Source organism: Sinohyriopsis cumingii, chromosome 9 (genome assembly GCF_028554795.1).
Source record: "Sinohyriopsis cumingii isolate HCF-2022 chromosome 9, ASM2855479v2, whole genome shotgun sequence".
NCBI lineage: Eukaryota > Metazoa > Mollusca > Bivalvia > Unionida > Unionidae > Sinohyriopsis > Sinohyriopsis cumingii.
Window position 1 is genome coordinate 17389460 of NC_142969.1, and position 12714 is coordinate 17402173.

At 37.0% G+C, this 12714-nt stretch overlaps 1 protein-coding gene across 2 annotated transcripts in view; it reads right to left on the reverse strand.

Annotated features, from left to right (window-relative positions):
• Positions 1 to 12714, reverse strand: part of LOC149791323 (uncharacterized) — a 233481-nt gene that overhangs the window by 189491 nt on the left and 31276 nt on the right. For both annotated transcript variants that reach the window (XM_089969171.1, XM_089969172.1), the window contains exons 3-5: positions 9293 to 9376; positions 6338 to 6454; positions 1846 to 1971 (exon numbers count right to left, since the gene is read on the reverse strand). In XM_089969171.1, the coding sequence (XP_089825297.1) occupies positions 1846 to 1971; positions 6338 to 6454; positions 9293 to 9376 (327 nt within the window). The remainder of the gene's footprint in view (positions 1 to 1845; positions 1972 to 6337; positions 6455 to 9292; positions 9377 to 12714) is intronic.

Below are 12714 nucleotides of genomic sequence, written 5' to 3' on the forward strand. Positions count from 1 at the left end.
GACAGTAACAATTCTTACGTCATGTATCGTAAACAGTTGTTTTCACTTTGCACACTGTGAGAACCTGCGAAGTTTAACTCGAGGAGAAACCTATCAATCCATACCCCGTAGATAAATTGTCGGTAAACAAAAATCACGCTCCGATGGATCAAGCATGAATGATATTTCTCTGTTGATATCAATATGTATGAAAAACACAGACACAACCACCAAATATAGTAGATTAAATAAAATAAAGAGGCGGTTTATTGTCTCTAAGGTCTCTAAGCGGCTTAAAAGACAATTATGCTATTGTTTGGTCAATAAAAGCAGTAAATAAAACACCCATTTAAAATTCATTTCATTATTGAAATGAAAGAAACTGTTCGTTTGTATATAAAAAAAACACCTAAAGAAGCTACCATGTTATCCTATAATTGATTTATTAAACTGTAATTAATGTGTAGATTCACATATTTCATCATTATCACATCTGTTTATCTTTTCCTGCATTTATTTATTGTTTGTGTACATGTTTCTACATAAGTTCATTCAAATATATATTCATTCATTCATTCATTTATTCCTTTGTTATTATTAGACCTAAATATACATATATTTTAAGCCGATGTGTGCATTCATTTTCATTAAAACATTAACTTATAAGATACAGTCAGAATTGGATCATCAGTGGCTTTTAAAATGGTAATTTAGGAAAAAATAAATCTATTATTAAGCTTTTTTGTACAAAAATCTCTCTTTCTCACTCTCTCTCCAAGAGAACATGGTTATCCTTGCCAGGCATATCGAAGTATATTTCAACATTTAAAACGATTTAGGGATCTCTCTTGAAATTCTATTTTTTTAGATGTAAATCTCATTTAACACCAAAGATAATTTTTCTCGAAAAATGTTGCTCTTTTGTGGAGGTTGTCAAACACCTTTAGAAGGAGCTGCAACGGTTCGGGTAATCTCATTATATCATTTTCATCGTTTTTATATCTTTTTATTTTAAGGTAATGATAGGAAATGAACAGTTATTTGTGAGGATTCTATAACTCTAATGTAAGTTCTAGGGTATATTTCTTGATTACAATTTGTTACAAAAGGGACGAAGATTCTCTTTAAGTTATTGAAATGTTTTCTGTGGTTCTTGGAAAGACTTTAACAACAGCAATGTGGATGGACAACACGCCATGAACTAAACAATAAGGACACGCAGGAGAACCAACCGTCCAAATTGCCTAATGACAAATTGAGTTAAAAACAGTAACTTTTTTAAAACTCAGTTCACTTGAATATTTTGCGCATGGAATTTCATCGTTTGATATATCTTTCCTTGCATTATTTTCAGATTATTTCCTTGCCTTGAATTCAGATATTCCACCAAATATGATGGGATGATAAAAGCTTTCTGTACTCATTTTATACTGAATTAATGTTACGGATGACGTCGCGGGCGTATAAAATATAAAGTAGACAAGTAGAAGTAAACAAGAACTGGGAAAGGCATACCAGGTACTTGCTTTTTTAAGTGTTCAAAACTGATTAAAAGTTCATTTACAAAGGGGCAACCTTTGTAATGGTCACGTCGATTAGAGTTTTAACCTGTCAAACATCATTGAGGTATAACAAGTACATCAGCTGGTTACAAAATGTTTAAAAGACAGATAGGTGGATGGACTAGCAAACGGACAAAAGGAAAATGGTTACTACTTACGAGATCCGGAACTTCTATGTGGGGTCTTTAAAACAAACGATAAATGATCCAAGTACCACAAAGATGTATTAATTATGACGAAAAATTCAGACAAGATAGTATTGTTTATAAGACAACTAGCATGCAGGCAAATTGTCTTTACTTACCAAATGCCTGCTTTAGAAGGGTATAGTCAGTTGTAAGACGCAGGGCAACCTTTACTTCACCACCGAATACAGATAATGCAACGTTTTCAACATTCACTTCTGACTCACTTCTGGCTTCATCTAACCCTGAAGATATGAAAAAGAGAATTTTAAACTTGGTGGTGTTGGCAAATACTAAGCTATGCTCAAAATGAAAATGCACCATCTTAATTTGATAATGGGGTAACATTAGTTGTTAATATGACATTTTCCATTGTCCTTAAAAATTGTATTGGTCTTGCGTATATATTTGGGACTCTATGGACATGTGGAATGCTAACATTTCCTTCGGGTTTAAATGGTGGAATGTTTGGTATAAAGGCAAATAAAATTTTAAAGCAATACTTAAAGACTAGCACGTTGTTTGTATGACCATCTCCCAATCACCTACAGACAAATACAAACACTTACTCATTCTGGTTGTCTGACTAGTACCTAATCATCTATTGACCAACACCAACACTTGCTAACCAACATGCTGTCTGACTAACCATCACGAACGCATATACTGACCATCATCTGCACCTACTGCCCAATAGCCTTAGTGACCATCACTAATAGCTCCTATATAATACCCGCGCTTTGCAATTAATACGTAGTGATTCTAGCCAGCATACATGTTTACTAACAAATACATAGTTAACAAGCAACGACATCCACTGACCAGCATATATACTCCTGACCGTCACCCACAACTAATGACCAACTCCCATTATTATTATTATGTAATGCTCAGTGTTACTGGCCAAAATTCACATTTACAATACACAGTGTTGTTGAACAGTACCTACATCTACTGACTACGTATATACGACTACTAAATGACCATCACCCACACATAATGTCCAGCACAATGTGTTTTTAACAGCATTCACATATACTAATCAATGGCCATTATTACTGCCCAACCCACATCTACTGAAAAGCACATACATCTACAAATAAGATCATGCAAGGATATGCTGCAAAAGTAGGGGCAAATTCAGACAGATAATAACCTACTGTCACCACTCAGCACTCAAGCTTTAACAGAAAAACCCAGACGAAGGAATTTCCTTTGGACAGAATGCTGCCTGGTGGCTATGTGCATATATCTACTTATATATAATGAATTATCTACACTAAAGGTTATACTGGAGGTGTCGGTAAGTTTGGATATGTTGAACGGCTGTTATAAATAAATGAACAGAACTAAACGCTTATAATACTAAATGGTCCTGACTAAAAGCAATCACAAAACAAAACGGAAAAAAGAAATTAAATGATGGTCACTAATACACATACATACACCAACCCTTATGAAGGAAAAGGATGATCGAATGCGAATTTATGATGATCGTTATCACCAAAAACGCATGCGCCCTTATTATCCATAGTGCTCGCAAAAGCAAATGTATTCGTTTGCAAGAGGCAAATTGTTTTATAATTGTAATCACTCATAATTACAATTAAAGGTAGGTAATTTAAAATGCAACACAGGCACATATGAAATCATGGAAATGGGATGAAGTCTATATAGATTATATAGTCAAACAGTACTGCAACACCTATTCATAATTCGGCACATGTCAGTTGATAAAAGATATCAACTCCTGGATGACCAGGATAACGAGATGAGAGTGCTAGACAAAATATCTACATCAACCTCTCAGAGAAATAGGCTTGTTTTGCTCCCAAAAAAGCTAAATCATCACCACCATCATCATCGTCATCAGCCGCTTAAAAAGCAGCTACAACAATAACGATGATGGCGGACGTGGAAGGGTACTCCAACGAAGGACGCATTAAAAAGCATATGCTAACAAATTAAACATTTTTTAACTCCAAATAACCATACCTAATACTGGCAACTCCAATTAATATTTAGTTATGTGAATATTTTATATTTTAAACGTTTCTTCACATATTCAAACTTAACCATTTAACTTTAAAAAAGTGCTCAGTCTTCAATAAAATTAAATGAAATTCTTATTTTTTAAAAAGTTTAACTTTTGTTTTTTTTTAGTTTTCATTTTTATAGCAATTTGTTAAAAACAATTTTAAAAACTTTTTACATGTTTAAGGGATTTACTTAAGTTTCTACTAACTTCAGTATTAAATTATAAATTTTGCTGTTTTTCAGCTAAGCCATACATTTTGCATATTTTTTCGGATCATTTTTAGTGTCTCTTAAAATATATGAGAGTTTCGGAATTTTAGCACTAAGCCATATTTTTTTTTTAATCCACTGGAGTCCGTGACAGTTTCAGGAATTTAGTACCATTTTCAGCCTAAACGATATATTTTATAATCAGTCATAGTTAAGCCCCGTAGTTTCGGACTTTGAGTATTAGTTTTTGTTAGCGAGAACTTTTACAAGTTTCTTTTCTAGAGCATCAATCACTTGATGAGCCAGTGACTAATACATGTCCCTACTTTCTCTCATCCGTTTTATTTGTAAAGGTGAAGGGTTAGTTGTAATGATGGTTATTAATGATTATCACATAACTCGCCTTCATCCTTTATTTGTATGTGTGGATCTTGGTCGTTAAGAACGTATATGCGTCTTTAGAAATGTTTGCCAGTCTATATAACTCTCCTCATATTTACATTCTTGCACACGAGTGGGAGTATTGTCAGTAAAGGAGAACATTAGTAATTATTTACAACTGCCCGCACTCTATATACAATACCTGCCACTTACACGTCACCTCTTCAAAAACGGGTCATTCTAATTTCCCCCAGGCAATTGTTCTGTATACATGCTCTGTATTTAACGGTTACTGTCCATCAGCGGCAAGGAACAACGTGTTTCCTAACCAAACAATGGCTTTACCTTATGTATCAGTGGTCACTGAGAACATCAGCAGTGTCCGTTACAGGCATGCAAATTAAACACTTCTTTTGACTGACGAGAAAGGCATTGTGGCATATGTGAATATATGTTAAAGAGTTTCATATCTCGAATGTACTTAACGTACTCCAGTCACATCGTCAGTCTAACTCAAAGGTGTCAACAAGTCAGCTTCGAAAAGGAGGCCTATAGGAGATGACTGAATCAGGTTACTGGATGGTGAAAAAAGTATTTCTTTTATTGCAACAAAAATGAAAGTCACCTTTATGACTCTGTGTTGTATATAGATTGATATCTTTATATATTTGCCTGTCAGTTAAAGCTATCCTTGAAGTAACAATGTTTTGCCTTTGAGAATATATACGAGTTACATCCCTTTCAGTTAGAATCCGGGGTCATTCCGTATTTAAAAGGTGTCTGTGAAGCAAAGGAAAGTTTTGGTTCATGGGTCACAACGAATAGCAAGATACGGTTTATTTTTATGTTCTGTTCTTCTCAGGCTTGTCACATAATCCGATTGTCTTTCAAACTAGGTGAGTTAGCGACTGACTATTGCACATATTGTTTATATTGCTTTATCAAACATAGATCGGTTTATATTTTTAAGTCAGTCATGATTTTATTTCTATGACGGATTAAATTGAGCGGGGATACCGTATTCTTGCTGTGGAAAATATAGTTAAAAGACAACACCATATACAAAGTGATTTTGTTGTATATTCATATAAAAGAATAATCTAATAATAATATTAATACTAATAATAATAATAATAATAATAATAATAATAACTATATTCAGTGCATTGTAGTTATTCATAAAACAATGTTAAATGTTAAGCAATGTACAGCCATCACCTGTGCGCATCGGTCTGTTTGCATTTTCAAATGAGTCGCCGTTATTGCTAGGTTTGGCTGCATATATCTTACATTCTTAAATCGTGACTATTTAAAAGTAGGTTTTTTCTCCTTTCATAAATTCACACATATACAAACTCACACATATTCTCTAATTTCCTTTTTGGGGAGTTTCTGTTGTCGTTTCTTCATATCATTCGCTCATGCTTTACTAAGTGTACTTTTATTGTACTCTCTCCCTTTTCTATATGTGTGACTCTAGCCCTCTATCTTAGCTTTCTGTATTACTTTTATCTTTGCGCACTTTCAACCTGTGAAGACGGTAGATCAAAGAAGATCGAGTTTCTGGTGAGGCAAGTACAGAATGTTATTTCAAAATCCCCGAAGTCCAACGAAACCTAAAGTTGAAATCAACACTCCACCGGAGATAAGAGTGTAGTTGCCCGATATGTCTGTTAAGAGAACGAACATTGGGCCCCAAATTGCCTACAGTATGAAAGGAAATAATTTCTTCATGTACAGAATTTACATACTTTCGGTCTGATGTTGCCTCCAAATCCGAACTGCCATCTTAAAATGCCAGACACTTTCAAAGAAAGAGTACCAGACTGACGAATAGTACAAATACTAACAGGCACTAGACATAAAACATCTTGAGGATAAGTAAGTGACTAGACAATGAAAATAACAGGGATAATTACACTTTATTCAATAAAAATAGTTAAGCATAAAGAACAAACAATGATAATACACTCAAGTACTTACCTGTAATAAAATCATTAAAGAACTGTTGAGTTTGTTCCCATGCTGATCCTTGGCTAACGCTGTCTGATATATCTACACAAAGCACAGTATGTATGTCGCTGACCGGGTTGACTATAGCTGGAGAGTAGAGCGATAAAGAGCTAAATCGTTCTCACAATTACGGAAGTATAAATAATGGTACAAGATTCTTGAACAATTCTCTTCTGGCAAAATTAATGTTATTTTTCAGAAGCTTTCTCCAAATATAACATCATTATCAACACTACCTTTTCCACGTAAATCATATAATGCCGGTAATCGCATCTGACAGAGCAATTAACTTCGTAAATTACAACTGAATATATCTGAATTTGTATTTATACATACTTCCTTGCTTTAGAATATGTATGTATGAGTATATTGAGGAGGGGAGTCTGGAAGTCATATGTAATCGTAATAAATGAAAGCAACACAAGCCTGCTCAGATAATACAATGTTGGGCAGACGTAACCCATCTTTTTATATGGGTTCAACACCACAGGGAAAACATCCAGTCACACAAGGAAGGCTTTTATATGAAAGTATTCTACAATAAATGAACGACGATGTTTATTTTACCATATGTTTCCTCTTGAGTTAAAATGCAGTGAAACGTAATTTTCATTTCTAAGTACCACGTATAATCGCTGCACATACCGTGTAATACTGATATGCAAAACCTTTCACATGCACCAGATATAATCATTAGGCAAAGGAAAGTGCCTGTTTGCGTTACCTGCAGCTAGGCATGACTCAGAACTGAAATTATTCGCTAATATAAACACCTGTTGGAGATCGCTCAGAAATCCATACATCTTTCAAAGTATGATCTCATACACATTAGGCAAGTGGTCTACTCTCATTTCTTTGTTTTATCTGTATACTTCATTACACGATCACAAATTTAGCAATTGCATAACGACATGCTGTTATTCATATGTTATGTTACATGACCTTTTAACTCAATGGCTCTTTAAGCACTGTTGTTATCAAACTTTTAAACATAACGATATTGCTACAAGTGATATGAAACAGTTCAAGCATGCGAGAAATAAGACCACATTGATTGAAAACATTTCGTGCGCTGAATAACCAGCACAACCCCCGAAAAGAGCAAAAGAAAAACCCCACAAAACATGGGTATAAGTTGATTCAGGTACGAAAATAAGAAAATGCACTCACAAATATTCAGTTTGCATTATACATTTTCATTTTTCTCATTTAGGTCAGATAAATACAGTATATACAAAGTTTACAGACTATCCATATCCGCCATTTTGATTCTCTTGCCACACAAACCGGCTCCTAACAACATTGTTCATCCCACATAAGTATGAAGGCCTGTCTCATTTTGTGCGCAAGGATATAGTATAACATCACATTCTGTTGTGCATATCAACTGCTCGAGACCAAATGTGTGACTTTTCTCCATTTTATTCAAGTAAAACATTTAAATTTCAACCATTTTTGTTATTCTTTCATAAACTAATAGGTTCATCAATAAACAGACGCATAAACAAACGGATAAACGAACAAGTAGAAACGTGTAATGATTTTCAATTAACATGGGCTGAAATCAATCATTTAATGGGGCCCCGAGTGGCCGAGTGGTCTAAAGCGCTCTTCGTTACGGATCACTGCCATCTCACCTCTGTCTGCGGCGGTTCGAGTCTAAGATTCAGCCAATGTGGGCATGTGAGAAAGCTTGCCAGTAGCTTCTCGTGGGTCGGTGGTTCTTTCCGGGGTTTTCCGGGTTCTTCCTCCACCATTAATACTGGCCGCCATGTATAGCCTATCGTGCTGAAAAATGGCGTTAAACCCCACAACAACAACAACAACAACAATCATTTAATTATAGTTCAAGTTAAAAAACCAATTGTTAATATCTATTTCATATGTTTAAAAACATTTAAAAAATAATCGGTTTTGACATTCGGTACAAAGTCATGCTCCGCTTGGTAAATGTTTCGTTTTAATACACTTAAGACGAAATTTCTTTTCACGGTTATCGCTTACATTCAGTATCATCCTACGTCCATAATCTTCACCACAAATACAATACTTGATTATGCTTATTAAAACTGGTTTGTCAGCAGTCCTTGGCACAGGCACGTGTTTGCGAAGAGCCTTTGTACATGAAAATCTGGCATAATACACATCCTATGAAATTTTATTTCAGTAACTGTTACTGTAACTGTTACTGTAACTGTTACTGTATCCCGAAGATCATTGTCCAAAAATACTCTTTCAAGATAACAAGCTTAGGGACATCACAGAAAATATTTTTAAAAAGACAATATTGTCTGTTTGTATCAAAAAAATATAACTGCATTTATATTTGATAGCAATATGTTTAACTTCACTCTTCTGTCTTTCGATATAGTCCAGGTAACATAGTTTTATTTTTATTTTCGTGCTATAGGGGCATATAATTTCAAGTATAATATATGCATCATTTCGATTAAGTAAATATCCTAATCGACATTTAAATATGATTATTATCTTGAATATACGTGATGACTAGTGTTGATAAAGGTTTGTTAAGGACTCAAAATGACGGCGCAAGATACGTGCTCGTTGTATTGTGGGTGTTTGCATACACAATCGTAACGTCTGTGAAAACAACACATTGTTGACATATATCGGTGTCGTAACCTCTAAAGTACTCCCCATTACAGTGAAATCTATGCAATTAACAGGTGCAGTAAGGCTTGAATTACAATGCGTTGTTGGGAAATAGACATAATTGATTTACGACCCATGAGTTGCCATTTGTGGATATTGAGGTAATACATAAACTAGCCAGATAGAATCCGCACTTGCAAGGGTGTTGAATGAAAACTACACCATTTTAGGGCTATTATTGGTGGTAAGGCAAAATAACCCGATAAATATTAATGAGTAAACTACTGCTTCATGATATGAGTACTACAATACCTTCATCGAGTTCCTTTTGAGCTAATTCAGCCCAATATGATTGACTGGATACTCGATAAGTTGGTGCATTCGGATCCGGGTCGACTGAAATTACAGGAATTATCACAAAAATAAGACAGTCATGAAGAACGTTTTCAGTCAATAGTGTACAAAAGGCTATACTTTCCTAAAATACATATAAACAATGTAGAAAGTCTTTAATGCTTTGAAATAAGTAACTGCCAGTTTTAGAACGTCGATTTGAGTATATTTTCAGCTTTCTTTAACGATACCAAAATAATGAAATATAATTGCTTCTGATCTTAATTTAATAATTGACATTGTTTTATCTTACCGATGTAGGCTTTACTGTCCAGCATGAAATCTTACACGTGTTTATTTTTAAATTTTATTTCAACCTCGTGTAAGGTTGACTCGTATCAATAAACGAAATAAAAATGGAAAGCAGTGATATATATTTTTTTAAACGAAACTTAGACGGTAGAACATGAAGCCCTAACTGAAAATATGTGTCATTCACAATAACCCAGCGATTATTTTCTTGCTCTTTTCATAACTTTTGTTGTGAATGGTTTGGCTAATCTAATTCTGCCGTTGTTTACTAAAAGTACTTCTGGTGCGTAATGTCTTTGCTGAATGTACAATGTTTTGAACAATAGTTTTTGTTGGACTTTTCATAATAATCTGCTTGGTGTCCTTGTAACACATGTTCTGCTCTAAAGCACTGCCAATATTGAATTTCACTTTTGGAACCTTTACGCCAAAAAGCCAGTTCGTGTTCATTTGATAGATCATATTCAAATAATGATAACGCAACAACAGTACGTTTGAATTACCTGGTCCTTGCATTGACCAAAAAATACAAGAACAAGATGTTTATGCCTTGACAGAGACCATACCAGCGTCTCGAGCCATGCATATGTCACTTCTTTCTGACAGAAGAAGAGAGGGACTGAAACACTATTAAATATACTTGATATAGATGAAATAAATTGTTGACATAGTTATTTGTCTTCATGACCATTATTATTATTATTATTATTATTATTATTATTATTATTATTACTTTCTGACTTCTTATGTTGCAAGAAGGAACACTGTTGAGACTTCAACATCACTTTAGCAGGAATACGTTGAGACTGGAAAACAGAGTATAACTCTATACTCAATTTAAGGTCATTGAAAGTTTCTCCTCTTCGCAAGTATTTTCAAAGGCGATCGCTATGCACACACAAAGGCACACAGCTTACCTGTTGATATTCCTAACTGAACTGCTCTGGAGCTACTCATTAACATTAACATACTGTCAGTAATACATTTATGGCAGAGCTATTATTATGGTTTCTTATGAATTATGAAGACACTGAACGAAACATTTTCGTATCAGTCTTCACAGTCACGTAAGGAGTTAAACATTTAATATTTTTTCATAAGTTAGCTGCCATCCGTTAGTCTCGAGAGACGATGGAACTGCGCCCATGAGAGATGTCCTGGTTGGTGGTTGTGAAGCGTTTGCTGTGGCTAAGAAGTGCAATGCGGGAGTGCCAGTCCCTGCTGCGCTTGCTGCACTTGAAGGTTGTGTCAGGTCTTGGTTGGAGCTGCTTCTTCTTCCTCTGCGATCGTCTTTCATCAGCTAGCAAGCGTTGCTTGTCCTCTCCGGCTTTCAGACCAGTGATCAGAGCATGTCGCCAGCTTGATCTGTCTAGAGCGAGCACTTCCCAGGTGTTAACATCGATATCAAGGGCTGTCATGTCATGCTTACAGACATCCTTGAAGCGGAGATGTGGCCGTCCGATCGACCTTTTGCCAGAGGCGAGTTCCGAATAAAGAATGTCTTTAGGATCCGTCCGTCAACCATCCGACGTACATGGCCCAGCCATCTGATGCGGTGTTGGCGGAGGAGTGTGATCATGCTGGGAATCTTGGCACGCTCGAACACCTCATTGTTTGTTACTCGATCACTCCAGGTGATCCCCAGTATGCGTCGAAGGCATCGCATGTGAAAGGCGCTCAGTCTTTTCTCTTGTGAGGCGTACAGAGTCCAGGTTTCACTGGCATACATGAGAGTGCTTAGCACGCATGCACGGTACACGGTGATCTTAGTGTTCATGGTCAGCATGCTGTTGTTCCACACTCTCTGCGACAACCTGCAGAGAGTTGTTGATGCCTTTCCGATCCGCTTGTTGAGTTCAGCATCGAGGGAGAGGTTGTTGGTGATGGTAGAGCCGAGGTACGAGAACTGACTCATCACCTCAAGTTCGTAGTTGTTGATGATGATGCTTGGGGTATCCGCGTCCTGAACCATCACGTTTGTTTTCTTTAGGCTTATGGTTAACCCAAACTCATCGCATGCTTTAGCAAAGCAGGCCATCAGGCGCTGAAGCTCAGCTTCTGTGTGGGTGACTAGAGCAGCATCGTCTGCGAAGAGCATGTCCCTGATGGTTATTTCACGCACTTTGCTCTTTGCCTTCAGTCGTGCCAGGTTGAACAGTCTGCTGTCTGATCGTGTGTGCAGGTAAATCCTTTCTGTGGACGTCCCAAAGGCGTGCTTTAGCAGGACTGAGAAGAAGATGCCGAAGAGCGTGGGGGCAAGGACACAGCCCTGTTTAACTCCACTGCGGATGTCAAAGGGGTCGGATATGGAGCCATCGTACTGCACTGTGCCTTTCATGTCATCGTGGAAGGACTGGATCATGCTTAGCAGCTTTGGAGCGCAACCAATTTTCGCCAGGATTGTGAAGAGTCCGTCTCTACTGACCAGATCGAATGCCTTGTGAGGTCTATAAAGGGCAGGAAGAGGGGTCTGTGTTGTTCTCTGCATTTTTCCTGCAGTTGCCTGACAGAGAAGATTATGTCAATTGTGGAGCTCTCTGCGCAGAACCCGCACTGCGACTCTGGGTAAACTCTGTCAGCAAGCGTCTGCAGTCTGTTCAGGATGACGGGTGCGAAAACTTTTCCCACGATGCTGAGAAGTGATATGCCCCTGTGGTTGGTGCAGTCGCTCCTGTCGCCCTTGTTCTTGTACAGGGTTATGATGTTAGCATCTCTCATGTCCTGAGGGACTGCACCCTCGTCCCAGCACTGGCAGAGGAGATCGTGCAGGTGTGTGAGCAGCACGCTACATCCACACTTGATGAGTTCTGCTGTGATGCCATCCTTCCCTGGGGATTTACCTAGGGACAGTTTCTCTAAGGCCTTCTTTAGTTCGTCTTCAGTAGGTTTCTCATCCAGTTCGGACACGAGAGGGAGGTTTTCAATGGCGTTGATGGCATCATTGGTCACGTAGTTCTCTTTGGAGTACAGTTCGGAGTAGCATTCCACCCAACGCTCCATCTGCTTTCCCTTGTTGTGGATGGTATCGCCTGTGGCAGACTTCAGTGATGTTGTCAGTTTCTTCGTGGGACCCATTGCTTTCCTTATGC